The sequence below is a fragment of the Danaus plexippus genome, chromosome 15 (assembly GCF_018135715.1).
Source record: "Danaus plexippus chromosome 15, MEX_DaPlex, whole genome shotgun sequence".
Lineage (NCBI taxonomy): Eukaryota > Metazoa > Arthropoda > Insecta > Lepidoptera > Nymphalidae > Danaus > Danaus plexippus.
In genome coordinates, this window is record NC_083547.1 from 5,170,067 (window position 1) to 5,197,906 (window position 27,840).

A 27,840-nucleotide genomic window follows, 5' to 3' on the forward strand; every position below is an offset into this window, starting at 1 on the left:
TGATCGTCGATATCCGGTCTGATCGTTTCAAAAGCTTTAATCGACAAGTCGAAAAAAGATAATTGTGTATGAAATGATTGTTATAAATAATGCCTAATTAGAGGCACACCGTCTGAATGTGAGATAATTATCGGTTTAGGATATGGTTCTTAGTTTTTCACGACTGTCGTTTGTTGGTTTTCATTTCCAACGTTTAAAGCTAAACTATTTTGAATTTTGTCACAAATTTTAATTCAATTCAAAATATATATAAAGTTTTTTTTTTCTAATTCTTCAACCAAAATATCAATTCTTAATATTACCATTTCTTTAAATTTCCATATAATTAGAGATTTAAAGTATTTTATTTTTCTTTTAATTTTTTACTTCACATTATAAAGAAGAAAATATTAAAACAAGTGGTATTATTTTCTATATATTTTATTTTAATATTATCATAGGTACGTATTTAAATTGTCTATTTTATGAAACACATAAAGTTTTAATAATATATCTAATAATAAATACCAAATTCCTTAATAACCTTACGTATACATAACAAAACATTACAATCATCTAATGGTGACATATTTACATAAGAGAAAATTTTACTAATATTAAGTTTGTTTAATAATAATATTAAGTAATACATTATGTACATAAATAAAAAAAACGGGTTTTATTTACAACGATTTATAGTAATTCGATCCATAATAGGAACTATAACAGAGGACCTTGATTTCCGAACGTAATTTTCACTGATAAACTGCTTTTTATTTAAATGAAAAAAATATATATTTTGCCAAACTTCTTTTAAAAGGAACCCCTTCATTTATATATATGTATAAAAACGGATCTGTTTGTGCATATTAAAAATTAAGCCATATCTCATATTCTATTAGCCATAAATTAAGGTTTAAAATTTACATATATGTAACTTAAGTTTAATAAGTTAACATTCGGAACATGCATAGTTAATAGGAATCACATTCTTATCAGATAAATTAGCATTAATGACATAATCAACGGTCATGCTTAGTTAATTGCAGCGGCACGTCATTGGTTGTCGTCATTCTATGTCGGCTCGGGCTCGGTGATCTAGATCTCATCGCATTTATCTGTTTCTCGGCCTCGTCTTCACTCTCATCATGAACGTTTATTTCCTCATCGGAATCCGAATGAGATTCATATCCGCGGGCTAATTGTATCGATTGTGCGGCCAATAACGCCGCTGCCGCTGAGTTTGGTACGAGCGCTTTAAATGCACTATTCTCTAGAGCTGGATGTGATTTAAAAGGATTGCTATCAAATGTTGTCTGTTGGGATAAAGCTTTTAGTGCGTTCGTTTCGAATTGGCTTTGATGCGTGAGGGCTTTCAGCGTATTAGTATCTTGATGGCCTAAAGCTTTGAAAGCACTATTTTCACCGCCCATTTGAGGAGCGTGGTAGGGAATTCGGGTGGGGGATAAAGAACGTGAACGGGAACGGGAGGGAGAGTGGGGGAGGCGGTGCGAAGGAGAGCCACCGCGTTTGAGGAGATTCATGCGCTGGTGGCGCCTCCATTTGGCTCGTCTGTTGGAAAACCAAACCTGTCAGTAACGGTAAATAAACTCGATTAGTATTATATTCAAAATATGTTAAATAATTATAAAACTCGCATTTTAAACATATTACATTATGCACGCATGCTTACGAGGTGTCGAATTAATGAGATATTATGGAACACATAAAATGTAATGTTTATTTTTAAAAGAATTTAAAGTTTCATTTACCTGAACCCTTGCCTCGGATAAAGAAGTCTTAGAGGCTAATCGTTCTCGTGTTGAAACGCAGGGATAATGTGATTTTTCAAATTCTTTTTCTAACTCTTCTAGTTGATCAGGACTGAATGTTGTTCGATTTCGTCTAAACTTTGGTTGTTCCCCATCTAGTGATCCCGAATCGTCTCCATCCACATCTAGTCGAGATACATTAAGTGAGATTCGGGAATATATCATTTATGATGGCTAAATTAAAGTTAATTATTAAAAAGTAATATTAACAAATTAACTTAATACTATTTAAAATTATCGATAATACACTTATATTTTTAAGAAAATTGATTGTTTTCTATTTAATTCAATTTAGTTAATACCATAAATGATAAAGCAAAAGAGATGGGGCGTTTTTACAATTATCACATGATATATAAGTTTTGTTCGTCTTGATTGTTGTTTATTTATCCTAAAGATGTTTTACTTACCAATCAAGCTACGACCCGACGATGATAAAAAGCCTTGTTTAACAGCATCCGGATGAGGTACTCCAACTGAAGAAGGCGGTACTCCTGGAGGTAGGGGTAGGCTTCCAGGTGGCCATACACCACCACCGCTGGCCCACGGGAACCCGCCATATGGAGGTGGTGCAGCATACAGACCATATCCCGCCGCTCTAGCAAACTCTGCTGCAGCCCTTTCCGCGGCTCTGTTTCTGAGTATCGATTGATTGAAGATACACTCGGTGCTGTTGCATTAGTACAGACGCCTATGAAAAAAAGAAATTATCTAGTTAATAACTAGTCGTAATTTACAATTGGTTTTTTGTTATCTCACGTAAATACAATTAACTTAACCTAGTAGATATATAATACAAAAAAAAAAACTATTTCCCCGTCCGCATTATTATTAAGCCAAACTGGACTTGAGCGCGCAAACGTTTCATGATTATAGTTTTTTGCGATGTTTCTTAGGAACGTGTAGTACAAATAATTATATCATACACATAATGAGTAACCAGAATGGCGCGTTAAAACTGATGCGTCATTGGTCGCGTTTTAAATTCGTTGTCATTATAACGTTTAATGCGTGCTGCTGGATCGCGTGCCGGCGCAGCCTTGGCAGAGCCATCCCATATAATTTTCAGGAAACATTCTACGTGAGTGCCATAATTTAATCATAACCTGTCTGCTTGTAATTGTCGTAGATTTTGTTGTTGAGCTACTGAGCGGTTACCCTGCTTGGTGATGTTATTCCGAACGGGTATATTGCATAACATACAACTTTTTGTCAATATTCTCCATAATACATACAAAAGTGAAGGATGTCTTTATGTAATAATGTTACTGTATGTAAAGGTTCATTACCAAATTCATTAAGACGTCTTGTGTATGAAAAGGCATAAGGATTTTTTTGATTACATTTATGAAAAACATATTCACGATTAATTCATAAATTAATATCACACTGCTATAGGCTCATATTTTGATTATAGATAGAATTTTTATCATTACAATGTACTGGGTTTCAAACTAGACCAAGAAGGTTTTATTTAATTTGACGTCATATGTAATTTTATTATGAATTAGGAGAAAGCATCTTAGATAACTTTAAATTCATCGTATCCTAATTAACACTGAACATTGAATCTTGAACGTAACCTTCAACTTTAAAGTAATGAGTTATTTTGTACAATATGATAATTGTTTTACCTACTGCAATGTAAAAATAATTTGGCTTTATTATAAACACGCTCATTAAAATTGTAGTATTGTACAAAGATGTCATTCATTCTAAGACCCTATTATATCTAGAAACAATAATTCCCCATAATTGCTTAATGATCGCTCGATGTACGTCAAAGCTATATTAGACGTCTTGTTATTGACAATTACAATTCAACGTGTTTAAATAAAACGCCTTGTACCATTAGAATTTTGTATTATAATTGATTAAAATGAGTCAATATGTTTACCTTATGCAGATTTATTACGGTCACGGTTAGTAATGAAGCTTCATTGAAGCCCCCGAGTATATCATCTCAGGCATGTCAAGTACAAAGAAAGAGCAGTTATAATTTACTCAAAACACAAAGCCCTATATAGTATAATAGTAATGATCGGTTGCGCGCCTCCACTTATTGTTAGCACGTCGTAAGCACAAAAAGCTGCCATCCACACAATTTGTTTGCAGCGTAATCATATCACATCCGACAGAATAGTGAAGTTCATTTATGTCAAGATTTTTATTATGTTATAAAGGATTATGATTTAACCGAAGGTTATTTTTATTTACAGTTTCAACAGACTGGAATCAATTGTACAGATATGTATTGCTGCATGTGGCACCAACTTTATGATCAATAGCAATACTTTGATTACTTATTATATTTATGTTATTAAAAATGTTACAACATACATATTTATTATTAATTTTCGATCATCTAATGAGAAGAAGCAGTGGTTAAGTATTTGTTTTGAATGAGATCATTATCCGTCAACAGGTTGCAGGCGGGAATGCGATATCTATAATTGTACTTTTAACGATTTGGGATCGAACCGGGTCCTAAATGCCTAGTCACGGCCATGCAATTTGTCTAAAGTCGTTTAATCATGATTAGTCACAATGGAGCCCACTTCTATTAAATGGTTTAGATGATATAAATAAAAGAATCTGGCTACGCTTTATATTCATTTTTAACTACTGTTATAATGTATACTGCATTATTTTTTTAAATATAAAACATTTTTATTGAAACGTGTAAAATCTTAATAAAAAGCAAATTACCCTAAAAATCTCGATGTTTTTACATGTGTGTTGTTAAGTTGGTACCTGCCTAAAAGCGTGGCATGTTCGAAGATAAGATGATCCGGCGCCGTCTGCTATGGAGTGTTTAATCGGTTTAATTTATCAATAATTGACGGAAAACCTTTTTGTTTGTTTTGCCGGAAAGTAACAGTAATTGTCACGCCTTTGAAGATTTACGTCCGCTTCTAAATTGAGACATTAACAATCGGATCTCATGCCTAATGGTTTGGAATGAATTTATTTCTTTACCCGAACCGGCTTTTCGATAAATTTGATTAGTCCCATTACCAAAAAATGGACTCGAAGTGTTACCTCATAGACGATAACTTAAGTAATAAAATAACTGTAATATGAAATTGTATCCTAATAATACTAATTGCGCATTTCAAAACGCGCTTAAAAATGTCAACGCGTATACAATTTATATTCAAAAAACGTTTATCGGCGGTCGAGCTTACCATTTTGTGTGTAGGTAAGCGATATGTTATATAATTATCGATTTACAGGGAAGTCGTTATGTTTTCGTTGAGGAGATGTCACGCACTATTCTTTCCTTTGAAATTAATGTCACTAATTGTAAATCTTCGTTACGTATTGGAATTGTCAACAATACGTGGTCACCCAACTGAATCACGTCCGAAACGAACGAGCGGCTCCGGTTAACAAGTGAGTGGCGTCACGTCGTCTAAATGAATTCTTGGCCTTATGGGGACCATAAACCGATGAGACCAGAGGCAATCAAGCGGCACCACTCAGTAAAAAACAGTTCGCGCCGGCGGGGTGCCAGCCGCTAGCAACAATCTAAACGTGGTTGACGCCTACGTATCACACCCGCTGTTATCCCATTTCAATTAGCAAATCAAAGGCAGCGGTAACTGAGGTGCCAATATTATTAATGACGGCTAAGAATTCATAAGTTGCTCAACAACTCCTTACACAAGATCAGCAATACATCTAATAGATCAACTAGTTGAGAGAAAATTAATTAAATCTTACTTAAACTTTCTTATGTACTATAGTATGGTCGTCCAAACATCGAAATAAATGACACCATGAAATACGACAGCAACATTGTTGTTTGATCCACTGCTGGGAAACCATTTAATGCTGTAACAAATCAATAAATGTATCGGTTTATTAGAACCTATGTGGATATCGATTTGATTTATTTCCAAGTTACAAAGTGGACGAACGAGACCTTGTTAGTAAATGTCGAAAACCCCGTTAAATAAAAAACTTTTCTATTCAAACGATTGAGGGAATATCAGAACCGTTAAAGGTGCTTTAAAAGGTTTTTTTTTTGTTACCTTTTTTAAATAAACTAGATTAATGAGATACAAAGAGATGACTGAATTGTAAATAAAAAGATAATTTAATTTTAAAATAAATTTTGCTTTTATTTATAAAATGAAAGTTGAAGTAGGATGTAGAAGTTACAAGTATTAATATTTTCAAATCACTACGATAGTAAAATACACTTTCTAAAACATAACAACGAACTGGACATTTACAAACAAACATAAAAAAAAATCTGTGATATTGCAAAACAGCACCGGTATCAATAAGTAAATAATTAAAGTTAGAACAGCCCTTACGGTTTGTGCTTAAAAAAATGCAATTAATCAAAATTTGGTCAGTAGCTAGAGCCGGCCGTAACGCCTCGTAAACCCATATCGATTTAATCGATAAGTTGCGTAAGCTATTGTCAAAAACTGCTTTGTCATAGTGAACAAAGGCGGTAGTGGGCACCTTATTAAAATTTAGACGGTCTCGATGAATCGCTCTGTTTTGATAACCGCTTCCGAAGACTATCGACAATTAACGTGAAGCATCACTGGGTGAAAGCGGTGTTTATGACAGTTTCTATTATGTGTATGATAGATTCTTGAAGTTTATTGTATTTATAATGCTTTGTGATCTAAAGGAAGAAAAATATGAATCATTTTCTATGTATTGGTCAGCCAACGAATAGAATTTAATACTTGAGTGTTTTATTTTGACTGTACCAAATTTTTCACATTTGCAACCTTTAATTCTGGGTAAAGTTGGACTATTTTTATACCTGATTCTTAGGAAGAAATATATGTTAATGTAAATGATTCTTAGGAAGAATTATATGTAGTTTTTCATTTCCTAATGATTATTTTAGTCATGCCGTAGCAATAATTAAATATTTTTTTTTCTTATTAGTGGATGCATGAAATTATGATTTATATATTAGTATAAGAAACAAAATACATCAGCCATAATATAAATTGAGTAAATTTTAAACACGTAATAAAAAAAGTATACCATGTCAAAAGTCATTTAAATTGGTAAAAGAACTAGCACCACTCGATACTGTTAATTACTTTAAACCAATTAAAATCATTTATCTAATAAATAGGCGAGGGATATTAATCCAACATAACATTCTACAAGTGTTTTTGTTAATCCTTTTTGTTTGTTTATTTTAAGGTGTGTTGGAATTTCATATGTTGCTTCCAGTCCCATAAAAACGATTTCCAATACACATACAAAATCTTTGTCGACATAGCCACGGTAAAATCTAATACAATAAAATAAAATGATAACATCAACAGAATTATCGGTCACGAAATCTGACTAATAATGTGCGATGAAAGTATGTCGCTGTTCAGTTATGAAATTTAATCAATTTTGTAGGTTTCACTAGCGTAGACTTGCCTGCCGAGAACCAAGCACGCGTTTCTTTATAAAAAGTGCCGGCATTGTGTGCGATCATTTTGTTACAAATTTGATTAAAATTCTCTCAGCTAAGTTTCTTCAACAGTCCACAGAGTTATAAACATAAAAAAATGAGAAATATAATAGCCGGAAAACATTTTATAAAAACGTAAATGATGGTTCTGATAACCTCATTCTGGTACCTCGTTCTGGTTCCTCATGTATACTTTTTATACATATAAAATCCTACTAATATCATTCATAAACATGCATAAGGATGTGTGGATGTATCGGTATTTGTTGCTATTTCATGCAAAAACTACTTGACAGATTTTGATGAAATTTTACAATAAACAAAGTATTTGAGACATCACAAAAAACATGGATTATAAATTTGTCAATATACCGTTTCATCGCCACAACATCAACACATAACAATTTTATTGTAGATAAAGTGATGTGATGCAAACTATATATTTTGCCGTCGGTTGGCAGTCATATTTATTATTTTAACGTACTTTATACATTTCACATTGAATCTTATTCCAAGTCCACAAGATCTAAGTAGCAGAAAAAATCGATTATTTTAAATATTATTAAAAATAATAATATACATAAATTATTCGTTATTAAAAGAAGTGTCTTGATGAAAGAAATGCATTAAAAAGTATATTAAAAGATATCATTTCTAATAGATTTGTATGTCTATCTGAAGTGAAGCGTAGAACTCCTTCAGCAGGTGGTCCGATCCGCTCAACACGCTTTGATATACCGAAATTATCCAATAGAATCAATCCTTACAACATCTCAGTACTGCCAATCTCTCTTTGAAATTATAATAATTTTATTTTAAGAAACTTAATGCACAGTGAACAGTCACAATTAGGAACAAATATGTGAGCATTTGCGGAGTAAGACTTGGATCGCGTGCAATTTTCGCGTACAACGTAGTCATGGGTGCGCTGGAATCGGGCAATTATTTTAAACACATTTCAACAAATGACGATAATGTCAGCCAGAAAAGAGATAAGAAAAAAACAAATGCATTGTACTTTCAATTTAAGTCTTAGACCAGCTATCATAAGGAACGTATCAGCATAGCAAGCATTGAGTATTTTTTCTCTGCGCTTACTGTTCACTTCACTTTTATTTATAACAACTATACTTTAAGGCTTCATGCACCAGGCTCTATTAGTGTAATAGTTGTTGCAAGTATGGTTAACGTTTTATCTTAATTACCGAAGACTAGTTCTAGTGAAACACTTGCAGTTTTCATGAAGTCACGTATAACTTTGCACATTAAATATTTACGAGAACAAAGCTATACGTGACTTTATTTCCTCTTAAACTTATTACAGAGAATATGTGTATTTAAAAATAAACATAATCAAATTAAGATGTTTACTTGCTCGGTAAAATATTCTTAAGTAATGACAACAGTTGTGAATTTTATGTCTGCGATCCAATTACGTATCGTATTATTGTTGTTATTCCCGTCACATCGAGAACCTTATCTCCTAATCCGGTCTCCAGTGATATCGTAAACCAGAAATGGTCCTATAAGTAAAAACCAGTTAGCAATGCCTCCCTACAATCCATTAGTACTTACTAGCAAACACGTAAAAATTCCTAAAATATAGGATCATATGATATTGGATGGTATTTTATTCCCTTTATGAGCTAATTTACACTGTGTGGAGGCCTCGCAACAAAGGTTATTTTTGTTGAATCAAACGCAATGGAATCGAAGTGTTGTCTTAACCACAATTATTGCAATTGGCTAGCTGGTCCTAGTAAAACGCCCATCGTTGTCATCCTGATAATGTCGTATGTCCTCTTAATAAATAAATTTAATCTGAAGAGGATTGTAAAATTACATTTTAATTATCCAATATTTCTTCGTTCCTTTATTAGTGCTAAAATGGAGACATGTTAGTTATTTTAAAAAGAATTAACGACTTTTCTGAGATAAATATGGATTCTTTTTAGATAATACATATTATCTGTGATTAAAACCCGAATCTATACGTTCATTTATATAATGAGTAAGTTCTTAAGCTGAGAAAAATATACAGTGAATGAAGCGTAGTATAAAAGTGAAAGGTTTTATAGAAGTTCAAAACCATGTATCAGACCTACAGTTTTTTTTTAGTAGGTGTATACCTCAAAACACTTTGTTCTCATATTACATGATATCCGTTGCTAAGCCGTCGGCCATCATCGTAACTAATAGACTATATTCGGGGTTACACTTCATTGGCTTTACCAACTGACCTCCCAAAACATATTGACATAGAATAACTAAAGTTCAATATTCCACTGGTCAAATACCCTTATTGGATTTAAGTGTTAAGCGCTTTTTAGATAACCAGAGCCCACATTTCGGTAATGACCTCGGCAGCTTAGCTTCAGTTTAAATGCGATTACCTAGTTACTTTACACTCCATATGAGCTATAGGATAGTAACTTTAAAAATTTATAATATATTAATTCTCTCACACTTGAAAGTAAAGTATATATAAAAGTAAATTAGTTTATATATCAAATATTGTGATGGTGCTTTTATTCATATGCATAAAAGTAATGTTATTGCAGGAAACATTTAACGTACGTATAACGGTTTTTTATTATGCTCGAAAACTAAATGACGTATATAAAATTACTTTAAACCTGCACGCAACAACTCTGTAACATGAGATGCATTACATCAATGTATTTTGTGTAGGCTCATTATTTAAAAAATATCAGTTTCGCTATTTAGGAAATGATGGACTTAAAAAGTTTTATTTTTAATTTAAATTGGAATAGAACTAGAAATTGGAAATTGCTTAAAACTTCTATTAGTTGTCACCATTATTAGGTAAAACGCTGCCAAAATAAATATGTTCTCTTGTAATATTCGGTGATTAAATTGTTTTTTATTTATATAAACCAATAGACATCCGAGGATTTCTATTGCTTAAGAAAGTAAATCTGTATTAATTATATATTTATATACACTTTATCCAATAACCAAGTGTGAATAATTACAAACAGTAAATTTACTTTACCACATATTTAAATAAATATAAAGTAATATTAAATCAAAAGTAATAAATAGTACACGAAATTAATACACATTTGATATGTTTATGATATAAATGAAATTAATAACGAAAAACATTTTCTATATAAAACTGATGTGTTATTTCTGGTCAAATTATAAGTTCATGATACTTACAAGGTTTATTATGATATTCAAGAAACAAAACTCATAATACATGAAATATCATTTAAAAAAAAAACGGATAAAACTATCGATAAAATATAAAGACGAATTGTGTTATTACCGACGTCATTCTGTTTTGATAAATGTGACGTCAAAAATATTGTGAGACAATGAAATTATTATTAATAATTTTCAAAGAGATATCAAGAGAAACAAATACGGAGAAAATAACTTATTAACATAGCCAAGATTCACGCATGATTAAGTTCTTACATTCTTATATAAGATACTGTAATGACTAACACGCTTCACGTAATAAAAATAGCTAACTCTAACGTAGGAATCGTTTTTGTCGTCCGCAATTCATACCAACTTTTATCGCTTAGTTAAAAAAAAAACATTTTGATTGACTCTTCAAGTGGCCATTAAATATGCACTGTTTTATATTCAAAAAGGGATTTTTAATTTTAAGTTTTATTATACTAACTTTTTATAGTAAATTCTAAAGCTTTGTTGAGATACTATTTTTATTTAATAAGTTTATAAATTACTTTAATCAACAATTAGGACAATTCAAAATCGGTAAGTCGACAAGATCCTTTTTCAAAATTTCTTTACAACCGGATTGCGTGAATCAGCGCCAGCTACAAGCCCGGTCGTGATAGCTTCAGGCGCCCTAGCAATGCCTAAGCGAGAAACATTTTAGCTCCTGACTGTTACAAAACCTTTTACCATCGATATTCAACTTTAATAATTTGTACTTACCTTCAGAAATAAGCCGCTCTCGTATCTCCCAAGCAAAAATGGTAGGGTTCTCTCTTTTGTATTGTTCTATCTTTGAAACTACTGCCGGCGTAGCGACCTTTGGCTTGCTGCCACCGATGAGACCAGGTGGCCTGAGTGTACCTGAAATTTTTCTAAAATTTATCAAGTTTTTGATTTATATATCTATAATCTTATTATTCTAGAAAGGATATTTGGAGGATCTTTATGTCTTCTTTGTAATAAATTAATAGAAATTTCAGTTATTGTATACGGGTGAAACTGCAGGAATCGGGAAGCAATGAAAATTTCCTATCAAAACAAAGTTGATGTGGAATCAAAGTTATAAAAACCTTTCTAAAATTGAGAAGGATCAAATCAAATCAAAATTGATTCTCAATCGAAGACGTTATGAACGACTTCAAATAAAAAAACATATACAATTGAATTGAGAACCTCCTCACTTTTGAAATCAATTTAAAACATATCTGTAGACCATTAAAGTCATTGAAGGAGTAACACCTGAAAATGTGACGATAAAAAAATAATATTTCTAAACCTGTGATAGAAATACCGAAAATGGTTACACGGTACCGATTCATGCAGTTTCGTTGAGGATCAGACGTGAGTAAACGTGCCACAATGACTTGCGCAGCCGTCATATGCCGATGACATATATGGTTCTTATCTCACTACGGCCAACGTTGAAATTGCAGCAGAACTCAAATATATGAAATATAAGAAATATATGAGCGTTCCAACATTTAAAGGAAAGGTGGACGTGCTTTCTTTAGAAAAAATATAATCAAAGGCGCAGCGCAGAATAACAATGGAAACTGCAAATTAGTATTAATTACAGAAACAATGACATCAGTTTAATAATGTCGGCACATCGCGGCACGAATCCATGATTCGTTTTTGGTTATAAAAACAACGGATGGCTTCAGGAATTCAAATTTATTAAGCACTATTAATTGTTCTATATAAAGCTTACTGGCATTGTTTTACATTGTAATAAACATAAACGTAAGGTTTTTTTCCGTCAAACCCCCGGCTTCATTAACAATTTTACATCCGTTGTGAATAAATATTGTTGATTATTTTATTTACAGTATCTGTTCCGATGTTATAAAATAGTGGCGCTCTAAAGTGTCCCATAAATATATCATTTGATAGAAAATTGATATTTCATTCTAAATTCTGTATAAATTATTTGAGAATTGGTTAAAAAATTGTTGGATCCTGTAATTCCTAAATCAGTTAGTAGATAATGGATGAGTGCGTGCTTCGAGACAATTACACAAAAAGGCTTTGGAGGCAGCATTCCGTCAGCGGTAGCTCGATACGTTTTTACTTCTCAACAGCCCTCCATACCGCTCACGCTGAATAATTCATAACATTATTTATATTCTCATTTTTGTCAACACCATTCACGATAAATTCATACGGGTCTTTATGTCTTGATAAAACTAAAGCTTAATACCTTATATGGTTGTATTTGCAAAAAGATGTACGACATTACACATTGCCTTCCCACCATGGCCTTTTTAGACTCATTATAGTAATCCTTTACAATAGATTTTAATGTTAATGTATTTTAATGGTTTTTGATGGTAGTTAAGACGCATTTTTTGTGTTATTTTGTTTATTTTTAAGCGGAATCAAATTGACTAAAAATATTTACTTCTTTAAAATGAATACCATAAGACATCTACTTAAACATTAAACTTTGTTACTGTTTTGTTACTATTATTTTGATTACTCAATAAGTTACCATTTTTATACCCTTTCAAGCGTACATAAAAAATATAGTCAAAAATATACATGCATAATTTATTTCTCAAATATTTTAACTGTAAAATGAAAAATTTTATTCAATTTCTTAAGAAAAAAATTGTGACGAATGAATGGAGAAGAATTACAAGGTGGGAATTTCAGGAATTTGTCAACAAAAAATTTATTTACCTACTTCGATACCAGTTAATATATTATAGGTTGAATTTAAAAATATTGACTTATCATAATCTATTTTTATACACTTATGTTATACAGCACTACTAATTTTGTAACTTAGAAATTACTATTTAACAGATATGAAATTTTTATATTATATAAAAAAAAAATCTTACAAAAAAATCTTATTTATTTTTCACTACATCCATCCGTATAGTATATGTTCGACTCTTGTCTGGAAGTACGCTTTTTGTGATTGATAGCAAAATTGCTGGAGGCTAGAATACTGATAATTTTGCAGTAATTAAATCTGCTAGGAAGGTAATCGCATGACCGGAGCCAATTACCGTGGTTACTTTGCTTGCATTGACTAGACATGGGTGGATCGTGTGAGGTATCTGAAATTGTTATAATTGCGTAAAATGCCTCATACTCGTTCATTCCTCTACAATCGCATATAGATAATTAAGGTAAGAAGTTATTGTATTAGCCTTAAATATTCAAACGAATTTAGTAGAATTATTATATAACATTTACTATGTTTTGAGATGTCTACTATCAAAATATATATTGAATAATTTTCACACGGCAAACATTTTGTTGTACCGTCACGAGACGGATATTAGCAATTAATCATGAGTCGAGCCATATCCACAATACACAACGAAAACTTCAGTTAATAAATTTCCAAAGAAGAGTCATTTATGGCCGCTTAAAGTCATTACACGGTGCCTCCACAAAGCAGGCAAAGATGTTTTAGAAGGTTCGATTTCGGTTGATTAAATTTGTATTAAAAAGTAGCTTTATATTGCCTGGCGCTAACGTTTGGAAATTGCCACGTCACCCACTTAATAGATCAAAATCGTTCATGGCAAAGTGGATGTGGTTAATAAAATGCAACTCGTGTGCTAACGATACATGATTCGGTGATTGATCGATTTTTTTGTATGAAATTACTTGCTTCTTCAGAGGCTATTAAATATAATAATTGGCAATATAGCGACTTTTATAATTTTAAATGATTACAAATACATTTTGTACGAAATGACCTCTATATGAACATATACCTTTCGCCGCTTAATCGTGGGTAATAAGAACAATATCCATAAAATAACCTGTTAAAGTCTCCACGTAAATCTTAATAAATCACTTAAATAATGGTTCTTCATAAAAAAATATTTAGGATAAGAACACATAAAAGTTAACTTCTATATGACTTTTGAACAAATTAAATTGATTATTTTGAAATATAAAAAATTGGGCAAAATTTTTAATTTATCATATTTCAAGAAAATTTTATGCTGATTACCTTTTTCGCTTTTAAAAAAATTAAAATAATAGTAGAAAACAAACACATCCTCGTCAATGAAAGACGTCATTAAATATTCAAAATCGCCGTAGGGAATTGGAGCGGAAAAATAAAACCACTATTTCATAGCAAGAATGTCAACCCTGGTAATTCAATTTTGATTATAGGACAAATTTCTAAATACGACTTCATTACTCGCAGCGGCGATCCGCGGACAATCATCTTGAGTAGGTATCATTAACTATCAAATTTAGAATAACATCATAAAATGACCGGTTTCATATTAAATTACTCTGTGATTTTTGTCTTCCAAGGCACATGGATATTTTGATTCGAGTTTAATGACAAATTAAAGCTGCCGTTAAAAAATATTTCCATCATAATTGCGAACTCTAGCGTTCTTTGATTGAAAGGTTGTTTATGAGTACCCATTTCCAAGCAATTGTTTGGGCTAGATAATAACATTTAAGCTAAGGCTAGGTTATGTTAAATACGTAAGTGGTTTTACATGACGGCCCTGGGCGGCTCATAGCCAGGCTTCCGTGAGAACCTGACACGTGACGTTACGAAATCACCACGGGCTAAAATTGATTGACAATACGCTTGGTAATAAATAATATTTTAACGTTGGTAGCGATTGCGACTTCAACCTGTTATACCGCACAGAAACCAATAAATTATCTACAAGCAAACTTTGATTGTTCAACGCTTACATATTTCTTGACATTATTGAATTGCTTCGGCGTGCTAACGCTAAACAATCATGTCCAGAACTATATCTTACTAATCAGTATTTCAAATTCTGTTCGTATTATAAGAATAAAATAAAAGTTTATTAAATCTATATGATAGCTATTAAATGTGGGTCTCTACCATCATTACGTTGCTAGTAACGTATAGGTACGCATCGTTAATTTAACAATCGTTGTTTCACGAGTCTTGAGCAAACACAAAGTAAGCATGTGTCCTAATTGTATAGCTTAGTATTCTAATGCCTCGAATTAAGAACTCCCTGCGTCTAAAATGACAACGTACGCTCTGTTAACAACAGCCTATAACATTACATGAATGTAATCGACAATAGTTTTGTTTTTCCGCAGACGGACGAATATTATTAACCAGCATTGAATGTATAATATTCAAATGTGGCGTAAGATTTAATCTTTCAGCATATCGAAAGAATTAATGCAAACATGTTCTAGATCCTCATTCGCATGGAGATTGTGATCGCATTGAAAGCATCATAATTGCAGGGAAACGTTTAAATAAACGATTAGAAATGAAAAATAACCGATGATAAAATAGTAATGACAAGAATCCTGCACTGGTTAAGATTGCTGGAGGCGAAATGTTCACCGCAGTCCGGTGGCTTATAATTAACACATTGCAAGTTTTATGAATCGATTAAAATCTAAGCTTTCGTCAATAGCAGTTCCAGTCGAACAGACCAAACGTTATCATTGATTAATAGGAATTGAAGTTTTTCACTGAAACCGTATCATTATGGGAACAGTTAAACGTATCGTACCTCCTCCTTTAATAAACCATACCGGTCAGTGACATTTTATATATGAAACTAATAAATTTTTTATATATGTTATAAAAAATAATATGATTATTGATATAAATTTCAATTAACACATTTTTTTGTTCAAGAATAACTTAATGGGCATATAAACATACAATCCTAATAGGACATGTGGTAAATATCTTAGTAGATAATAATAAAACCTTAATTATGAGAATATTTTTTAAAAGATCATCAACACAATTAAACAGAAACTCGGCGGATTGACGACGTCGTTCATTATTAATGTATGCGCTAATTGCAGTAGAAACGATACCCACTAGGCAGGTCGTATTATCAATTACTATGAATGTTACAGAGTTTATGTCTTTTTTATTGCAATATTCATTATCATTGCAAAATGTTTCTTGAAATATAAGCGAAATGGTAATCTGATTTAAAAGGAATACCATGTCCTTATAAAATAGAATAAACATGTTTAATATCTCCGTTGGGACTTTTTGTTTTGTTTTATATTGAGACCTTAAAAGGGAAATGTTTAAAGTAATCTAGATACGAGTGATTATAATTTATTAGAATTAATTTGAAAAAAAAATGCAATAAAATACAAATTGTTGTCATGACAACAAACAGACCTATTAAGTAATTAATCATTAATCTCTTAAAACACTGCGATTGAAAACCATTTTCTATAAAAATCAATTGTGTTGTAGTAAAAATAAGATCTAATAGATGTTTATATCAATTCAATGATACATTTGAAGCTTACCAAGCAGCTTCGTAACAGCACCTTGCTGAGACAGCACGTGATGAGCTATATCGTAGTGACGCAAACCGAAGCGAGACAGTTCGAGTAACCGCTGTTGTGACAACAAAGACGACAATGGGTGTGAAGCGCCCGCGTACAGCGTGTTTGTACCTCCTGATGATGATGGTGACACTGGCACTAGAAATAAAAAACAATATTCCTTATACATACTTTATATATTCGTTTGCATAAAATAAACAAAAAATACACTTATATCTTAGAAAAAAACATATTGTTACTAGATACTAACTTTTATAATGTTTTTGCTATGTGACTATAGTTATATGAACTAATTATTTAGAATAAATTAAATAATATTCACAGTATAATCAATATAATTAATGAGTTTTAGATTCATTAAAATATATATAAAAAATTATCATTAAGGTGTCAAAATAATATTCTAAATTCTTAAGTGAATAACTTATCTAATTTAAAAAAAAAGAAGCAAACTATAATGAATTGCTTGTTTAAAGAAACAGATGTTTTAACTCGTTAGACAATTAAATCATTAATGCAATCCTCAGGTATTACAAATATGCTTCAACTTATATCAAAAGAAAGAGCTCTCTTATTGAAAGCAGACGCCATTCATAAAAACAGTATAAAGGCAACGTGAGAAAGTTCCTTCTGTGCTATCACAACTCTTTATAATAGACGACGATATTACATTCCCTGTAATATTCATAATATCCACTTCGGTAACAACATTAAAAGTTCACTGACAATAACGCTTTGAAACGAAATAAAAATGACAGTTCGCAAATGCGTTTTAAACGTAAAAGGTAATAAAATTGTTTAACATAAATATACACCATAACGCGATCCGGGAACCAAATTAAAATATCTCTTCGACATTTTAGGTGTCAACTTGCAACCGCTGTATATATTTATACAAGCAATTTGTCGTGGACTGACCAGATATGCTAAAGGCCGATCGTAACAATGCTTTCTTATGGACAAGTCGTAATATATTCAATTATAAATTAAGCTATTAACTTAATACACCATAATTTGTTTATCAGGTTAAGCATCGAAATTAATGCAAGTGGCATAACTTGTTCATAACTTCACAGTTTTTATTAGCGAGTCCGTAAGGCGATTTTGTCAAGAAAGGTAATGTGGTCCTTTTTATGTCATTATGCGATAAAGACTTCTGCTCCCTATAGTTAAAGTTTAAAATGCTCTGCACCTAGAAAGTTGATCGGCCACTAAGAATTGGACTTCGATGTATAATTTCTGGTGTAATCGCTTTAATAATGGAAGAAAAAAGTGATATTATCTGCCCACGGTCAATAAATTAACACCGTTTAGAGCGAAAATGTAGAGACTTAGTGTCGCTACTATTATAAATAAAGAGAGTTGGAATCGAAGGAGGTTTAAGATCGTTCGTGTCAGTGAGTGCGTGTATATGTTTTTATTTGGGTGCGTGAGGCCTTATTAAAATATTTCGAGTGGAAACTGGAAGGACCACTTAGTGGTGCGCGGGAGTTTCACGCCTGAGCTGATACAACATTAAGTCGACAAGATAGCTTATTTGTGCTCCGCTAAGGATTAGGCCCAATAAATCACTGATTAGAATGTATTGACTGGCGTTGATTCCGACTCACGGCTCTCTCGCTCTTGTTTATCAACATATAAATTTTTACGTGTTTATAGTTTAATAGTTCGGCTTTACTTAGCGGGCCTAGTGATTACGGGTTGTTTGTAAAGATAACGTTTTGCAAATTAAATAAATATTTTATTGCCTTAATTTTATCGACATAAAATTAACAAACCAAAAAAAATATTACGTTGACGACCGGTTAATGGTTATGATCTGTCTGTAATTTTATATTAAAGCATAAAACGTTATATATTTTATAGATCCTATTATGAATATTTATTGTATTTAAATAAAATACTTAAGATGTCCGTTAATTCGCGGTGTGGTGTTCAAAGTATTCGATATTTATTTAACTGGAAGTACGAGTATGAATGCAAAATTATAGGTGCGCGGGCGCAGGTGTAAGTGACGCATAGGGGAACCACACTAAATGTGAACACTTTAACACGAAATATTATTTTACCGTGTTTCACAACTATTATTTTCACCATGAACCGGAAAATTGCCACCTATTGTGTGAATTTTAATAATGCAACGAAAGTGTCTTCTGAATTATTCACGATTGTAACAGAATATGAACGTTGCTCTCGAATATTACACTAATACTTATGAATTAAAAAAAATTACTGAATAATATTTTGAGTTTGATGTTTAAATTATTGTTACGGTTATGAGCGGTTAATGGTGTACAAAATTTACTTGTGCAAAACTCATACGAATTACTCACCAGACCTGGTATAAAGATCTCAAAATATCATTTAGGCGTAAACTTGTTTCTTTGTTGGTGTTTTAAATGATTACACATTCTTAACATGAATTTAATTAATATATGGAAATGATGTTATAAATAAATCCATTATTCCTTGCAATAAACCAATTCTTAAGACATAATTATTTATTTCATATAGAATTACAACTATGAGTTTACTTTATATCTTTTATTCGCTAATGAGACGAAACCTCTCAGCATTCCATGGATTCACCGTGCGGATGCCGGGTTCATCGCTTTGCAGGGAGAGGAGCTTCAACAGTGCCTGGGACTTGCGACCCAGGTGTAGGTTTAAGGGGCCCCTATCTAACGCGCGTTAAACGCTCACCTCCACTGTCCTAGCTCCTCTCTCTCTCTACCTAACCAAATATGAAACGAACCTGCTAAGGCTGCCTGCGATGCACGTTCCAAGAATGAACTGATGTTAGTTCTTGGCAGGCCTAAGTCTTTTAGCAGGTTGTTGACAGATTTGGTTGTTATACCTCTCGCTCCTACTTCTACCGCGTACAAATTTACAACGAACATATTCTTAGCGAGTTCGTTAGTGAGCTCGTAATACTTGTTGACCTTGATGGCATGGTCTTCGGGGATATTGGTTTTCCAAGGAACCGTGAGCTCTATTAGTGCAAAGCGCTTTAAAATTCGCGAATATAAAAATATGTCCGGTCTGGAGGCCGACGCAAAAATATCCTCTGGGATCTCATATTGCTTCTCATACGTGTCCATCATTAAAGTCCAATCCGGAGCCGCTTTAATAATTTTATTTTATTCAAAATATTTAAGCGAAAGTTTTGACATATTAAGATATTCAAATTCAAAGATATCACTATATATTTTACAAAAACAAATAATTTAGGTGAGATATGTGTAAAAAAATTATTAGAAAAAATATTACATGTATCAAACACAAAAATTGATTTAAAATTATTATTTGAATGAAATAACACATTTGTAAGTCCCATAGCATATTTCTATATCAACACATGCGTGATCTAATAAACAAGACATCAACTAAGATTTATATCTACAGTTCTCACTTCAAAAAGAAGTCATGCCATATAAAACTCTTTCCACTAATAAAATATACGATATTAGCATTTGATTAAGTAATAAAAAACAAACTATGTATTTCAACCAACATATCCGAGTCGCCTAATAACTTAAACGGATCAATTTTATGTCTACTTTCGTTGACGAATATTATTATTCTTATGAATAAATTTGAATATATGTATTTAGATTAAAATGAATTGATTTTAAATATGTCATAATTTCATAAACAATATATATACACCAAACGGATAATAATATACAAAGGAACGGTTTAAACAAGTGTAAAACAACGTTTTTATATTCGAGCTGAAATAACAACAATGTGTTGATGCATATTAACTAATTAAGCGGCATTTTAGTTATCATAACCAGCTGGTTAAGCTTAATCACCGTTTAAATATTGAGCACATCCAAAGATCACCTGATTAAATTCACACCATATATTTACGTATTAAAAGAACGCCGCTCGTTAATAGTTACAGACATCTAGTGATAACATACATATAGATTTAACGTCGCTTGTATGTGGTATGTTTTATTTATTAGCATAATTTTGATCTACTGTTTGCTTCATTCACACTATACCTTAGAGTTTGAGTTTTCAACTGATTATGGTTACGTCAAAAAATAAAAATAAAATATCAAAATTAAAATTTATTATTTCATATAAATTAATTTCGTGAAAGATAAGAACTAGGATTTTTTTTTACTTTATTATGAGCTTAAAATTGGTTTTAAATAGTTCTCAATTAAATGAAATGTATAAGGGTTAACTGTTTTCTTTTAGGACTGTAGGCCTCTAAGATGGCTGGACTACTCACATATGTACGTCGTTACAAATTAGTACGATAATGGTTATATACCATTCTTAAGACAACTAGCTCGTAGCGATATTACAAATTCCTTTTTTTTTGTTTATCTTAAACTACTTAATGTTTACGCATTCGTTATCAAATGTATTTGGTTCAAATTGTTAAACAATGTCTTCTACACGCTTTTAAAGTATATATATATATATATATATGTGTGTGTATATGAAAGTTTATATACATACGCATACAAACAACATACTTATAATATAACTAGGATTCCTGACTACGGTGGAACAAAATATTATCATGAGAAAGTCAAACGGCAGCCGGATTTACATATATAAAAGTTTACGATTGACTGTGAAAGTCAGACATTGAGGCATCATCAGTCAAAAAATATTTTATATTCATAACTTTAGTTAAGAAATTGTTTCATATCTCGTTACATTCGTTGGACATGAAATCCCTAATGCGTAAGGTTTTTGGACTAAATAAATAAGATTATGCAGCAGCACGACTGATGATTTAGTTGGAACAATGTAGTAATAGCATTATTCCTGTAAGGTTTCTGGCATATCTTAAATATTTACAACTGGTCCTTGGATGATTCAGTGTCAAAATGTCACTTACTTCAGAACATTCATACTAACAACAAAGTACCCCACACGAGCAATACATAATAAAATGTTAACCTAAAATAACAGTAAGATACATTTAAAACTTGTAAATTATACTGGCTATAATTTAGAGATATTGTTAAATTTAAGTAATTCCTGACATGGATATTTCTAAAATGAAAATTACGACGGAAAATAGTTTCGTACGTCACAAGCACGTTTCTTTAATCGATTGTTAAATTTATGAAATTGAGATCTTATGAGATTTTTATTCAATTAAAAATATGAGGGCAAAACAGTTCTAATAAATATAAAATTTGTAAGGCCGGCACGTTACATTATTATAATATATACATGTATATTGAGAATTTCTAATAATTAAGATCCTTTTCACATAATCGAAATTGCAAAGCTGAGCACTTACTAAATAAAATTAAGTTTTTCGTATACTACCTACTCGGTTTTTGTTATTTTATATCTACATAAAGCTGGCGTTTCGGTATTTACAACATCCGTGATCACGGGCCGACGAGATGAAAGTCATAAATTAAAATAATAACAAAAGAAACCATACTTTTTGTTGTTAAAAATTAACATATTGATCTAATTTTTTTATTATTTAATTTTTATTGTATCAGAAGTAGAAAATAATATTTCACTTTTAACAAACCAGGTAAAATAAAATAAAAACACACATTTATCTCTACAATTTTAATTAATCAAATAAATATTTTATAACTTTTAAACAATAAAAATGTTTGTAAAAGAATATGCAATATATATAATTAAATTACAAAACAACATATCATACTGTAACTTTTTTAACGCAACACATCCGAACATCTGTCACTTTAAGTACATCCTAAAAATAAGGGCTCGATACCGTACCTAGACTTTGTAAGTGGTTAATAAGTTGAGGAACCCGCCGCAATTTTCATTACGGTTGATTTTTTTAGAAGCTCGATAATGTTATATTTCATCATATAAATATATAATACTTTAAACATTTTAAAGAGCGACCGTACTTTTCTTAATTTGAATTATATGCAAAATGAAAAAAAAAAAAATTTATGCAATTAATTGTTGAACAATAACACTAGCAGCTTTACTGTATCCTATAGAAATGCCTAATAAATAAATTTTAATAACAAAATAATATCTAAGATTTTCGCGAGTATTCATTTAAATGAAACTAGTGTTATTCGGATTTACTACGCGGATTTTATTATTTAAAAACTACATAATCCCGACGTTTCGGTTACTTTGCAGCAACACCTCGTCTGCCCGTGATCACGGTTGCTGCAAAGTAACCGAAACGTCGGGATTATGTAGTTTTTAAATAATAAAATCCGCGTAGTAAATCCGAATAACACTAGTTTCAACAAATTAATATACTAAAATAAATAATTAAAAAATATATTATCTCTTAATTTAAAATATGCATTTTATTTTAAAGATTGTTCGTTTTTAATGCGCTCATATTGCGTTTATTGAAATATTTTTATAGATGAATCGAAATCCAACACTAAAGTCATTTACTCCAGCATCTGATAACGGCGAGAACATGTTTGATAAAATATTAGTAAATAAAATTAATATTAATATTTTTTAACCAATTAAACTGTATGATATATGTTCCCGTCATTAATTAGTGTAAAGACTAAAACTTTATTGATTGTTTATTCATATCTTTTCATCACAGTGAAAACGATTTTTTGTAATATATTGCGTTGCATTTATCAATTCGTTCAAAAACAAATCACGTGTATAGAATATTCAAAACACAACATCAATATAAAAGTTTAGAATATTCTTCCATGTCTTTCTTTAAAGATCATAATATATCTTTAAAAAAAAATGAGGAAAAATATATATTTTTTAAAAAGTGACAATTTAATATTTTAGATAAAAGAAAACATTAAGTAATGAGTGAACAACATTATTGTTTTTGACTTTAAATAAAAATAAAACTGTAGTAATGTGGCTTTTCCTTTTTGATTATGTATGTATACTAGCAATATTACTAATTTTATACTTTAAAACTGAATATACGATGATTGTATAGAAAATTTAAAATAATCTTTTTCTAAAACATTAAATTGCAGTACTATAGGATTTATAAAAGATTTCAATAGTATATAGAGACTTGAAAACTTACATTTGAACATTTTAAAATACTTGGAAGGAAATACAGAGCAGGAAAGTCATTACGCATAGTGCCAGTAACTATGTCTTCATCAAAGGTTGACCAAACAAGCTCCTTGTAAAATATATACAAGTTGATTCTCAACTACGTTTTACAGAATGTACAAAACTAATAAGACGTAAAACAAGCGATAAAAAATATACTACGATTTTACCTCAATAATGAAAGTATAAATAAATAATGGTTATAATTTTATTGAAGATAAAATAATAATAAAAAAACATAAGTACCTAAAACAAAGTGAGCTTTCGTTAATACTTGTCTGTGTCTTTGCGTTATGTAAGATTCGGTTTCGGGAATTAAAAATAGACCAGTGCACTTAAAGTTTGTACGATTTTTTCCTAACGCGACAAAATTTTCTTTGATAATTCAAAACAGACACAGTATGCTTTGTTATTAAGAAGAAAAAGTAAACAAAAACAAATCGTAGCATTTACTTGTGATGGGGCCAAATAAAATATGTTCAAGGCAACTTGATTTTCCCTATCCCTTATTGATGACAACAAATGTAAGTATCACATACTATCACAATCACAATAAATTATTTTTTTATATCTATGCAAATTTAAGATATCATGAGTAATTAATCGGATTCCAAGTCCCGATCCATTTCTACCTTAAAATAGTCCAAGGTTTTTTGGCTGACAGCTTTGCATCGGTATTCACGTAATTATGTTCGGTAGGCAATATTTCATGGAAAGCCAATACGTATTTGGATTGGTTCTTATGGAACTGATAAATTCTAGGGAAACTGGGACATTAAAAAAGCATTGGTCTCCTTTAGTCATCCGTCAGATTTATATTCATTAAATATTTAAAATCCTTTAGGCGTATTTGTTATTTATTGCAGTCCGGTTTAAAGAAAATTAAAAAAAAAAATTGAATAAGGTAAATATAGAAAATTATCACCCGTTTTGTAATCAACTACGATCATTAATTTTATCGATTGTTTTATTTTATTTTATTAAATAAAATATGCGAAAACGTTTCAAAGGATGAAAATGTATGAAATATTTTACAAAAAAATTAAAGCGTATTTTAAAGTTTCATCATAAAAAAAATACATTAATGGGGATAACAAATAAATATGTAGGTACCTACCGTTTGACTGTTGCACAATAAATTGAAATAAAATAATGCTCTTTAAAGCATTTTGTAAATTTATCTATTTATTATAAATATAGTTTTTTTAAGGATTTTTTGGTCAAGTTTAAATGATATTTTGATTTCTTTTCTTAATTTTTGCAGATGAAAATGATAATTTCATATGTATAATATAATCTATATAGATTGTATAATCTATGTATATGTATGTATAAACAGATCTCTTTACCGACTTGTACTTAATTAGGTAAAGATTTTCATAAGTTTATATATTTATACGTATATTACATATACCACTTTAAAAGGCTTTACTTCAAACATATAATGTGAGAGAAAAAAAACTACATTCACGTCGTATTTTAATACAGAGACAGTCTGAATAGTTATTTGATTCATAATAAACCTAGAATATTCTTCATAGAGTGGAATTTTAACTATCCACGCCTGACTTTAACTTCAATATTGACAGTTTTATTACTTTTTAGTAAATATACTAAACTATATAATAATATAATTTATCTAGCTTATCCCGTAGCACAAGTTAAGCTTCAGTATATTAGCACTATATTAGATTTTGTGATGAAATATGTATGTCCCTTTAAATAAAGAATTAAATTGTAAAACATTTTAAATTGCGCCTAGCTGTTATTATAATAATGGCTTTGCCTTGTTCACTATTATTAGAGTAAGACCTGGAAAAATTATAATTTTAATTATTACGGTCGTGTTACGTAACCTTCGTACTTTGAGTGGTTTATTGAAATAATAAATGGATATATATATATATATATATAGCTATAATCGAGCAATGTCTTTAGGAATAAATTAATATTTTAGTTATGTACAATATTTACGTATCAGATGTAAATAATTTGAACCGTATTAGACAAACATAAATCACGTTTTGGGAGTCATATCAAACAATTAATTTTAAGTTGTCTTCTCTAATGGGAATTTTACTGTTATAAACAGTAATGAATCTTTTGTATATATATGTGTGTGTGTGTGTGTGTGTGTGTGTGTGTGTGTGTCTGAACACTAACAGTTTAAGATTTAAACTACAGAATTTTCATTTACTATAACACCAATACTTATAATAAATATAAATGACTTTGCATAATAATATATAAAGTAAACCAATTTCAACCGAAGTAAATAGTTGTAGCAAAATTATTTTAAATATAAATCATTGTATAATAAGCTTATACAAGAATTACATAAGTCGAGTAATTTTTTTTAAAGTTAAATTAAGAAATTAAGGACGTGTTTTTTTAACGTTCGTGAAGTAGTTTTTTTTTATTGTGGTTACATTATTTCTTTGAATAAAAGTAAAAGCCTTGTCATAATTTTTTAGTATACCTAGTTAAATGTCATATTAAAAAATATAAATAAATAGTATTAAGTACCTACATTAGAAAATAAGATTTTTTTTTTTATATAGATAAGTTAAATTTATATTATCTTTTAAATTATTTCATATTATTTAATTTTATTTTGCTTTTAACCAATAATGTGGTACATCTATAATAAAATTTAATTTTAATTATAGTCAAAAAATTTCATAATTTTTTATTCGTTGTATCCATTTAATATTAACAGGGACCGCCGTTAAAAACGTTCCGCAACCCGTAATCTCTCGCAACATGTTATCATTAATCAAAACAATGTCTGTAACCATCATTGATATCAACATTCACCGGAAATGCTACTGGTATCAAGCGATCTACTAATTAGATTTATCGATACAATGCCGGCTATGTCCTGTCATATTCGGCCAATCATGCCAGCTGCTACGATGGGTATCATGAGATCATACTTATCATTTTTAAGAAAACATATGTCAGCAAACTCAAAAAGATTTCTTGTCATGTTGATGATGTAAAACCAATACTTCTTTCAACATTTAAAATAGCCCGTCAATATTTTGTTTACGTTTATTTAATTATAATATGTATAAAATATTCCAAATAATATGATAGGAAAATATAAGGTAATTAATTAATTAAATAGCCATTACGGCCGTATATTTGCCGACGGTGAAAAATATTACACGTTTATAGGGTAATTGTAATTTATATTTAATATAAAATGTCGTCTTATTTTTTTTATTATTACTATATAATTTTAACTGGCTAAATAGGAGAACAAATAAAAATTCAAAATAGAAACAGTATCTATATTAGTAAAATAACTTTTGAGCATACAATTTTATAAGAAAAAAATATGTACGGGGAGAAATTTCGGTCATTATATTTGTAAATATTTGTATTTCTGAAATAGGTCTTATATTTGTAAAATAGATCTTAGTTGGAATAATTATGTATAAGGCAATATATAAGCAATATATATATATATGTACTATATATGTATGTATAATATTTGTCACGTAAAAAATTGAAATGGTTTTTTAAACATGGGCTGTAAGTTAATCGTTCCTCACTTTTAAATATATTACGCTTTATATAACATGTATACACTAAGTAACTAAGTTTTAAGTTATTGAAAACAACAAAATAATATAATGAAATTAATATTAAAATAAAATTAGGTTTACGCAAAACCAAACATATCAAATTTTGACGGAATCAAATTTCAGTTCAAAAAGTAAATAATAGTGATGTAACTTACCGTTGGGCGATATATTCAATGGCTGTGTTATGGAGGCAGCAGGCGCTGGCTCCATCTTCCAGGACGCGCAGCACGAGGAAGGAGAGAATTCGGGTATGGGGCCGTTGCCCGCAGATATCAACATGGTAGAGCCACCGCGGTAAGCATATGCACAACGACACTAGATACGTCCAACCTAGCACAGACACTCGCCAGCACACGCTCGCTTGAAGCTCAGCCAGAACACTGAAGCGCGCTTACCGCTTACCGCT

The 27,840-nt window shown here is 30.6% G+C and overlaps 1 protein-coding gene across 1 annotated transcript; it reads right to left on the reverse strand.

The window, feature by feature from the left end:
• Positions 1–431: 431 nt before the first annotated feature.
• Positions 432–27,840, reverse strand: LOC116766580 (paired box protein Pax-6-like). The gene is given in 7 exon segments (XM_032656484.2): positions 432–1,568; positions 1,752–1,936; positions 2,222–2,455; positions 2,458–2,502; positions 11,200–11,340; positions 16,756–16,932; positions 27,590–27,840. Coding segments are annotated over 7 exon segments (1,473 nt in total). The 5' UTR covers positions 27,714–27,840; the 3' UTR covers positions 432–1,001.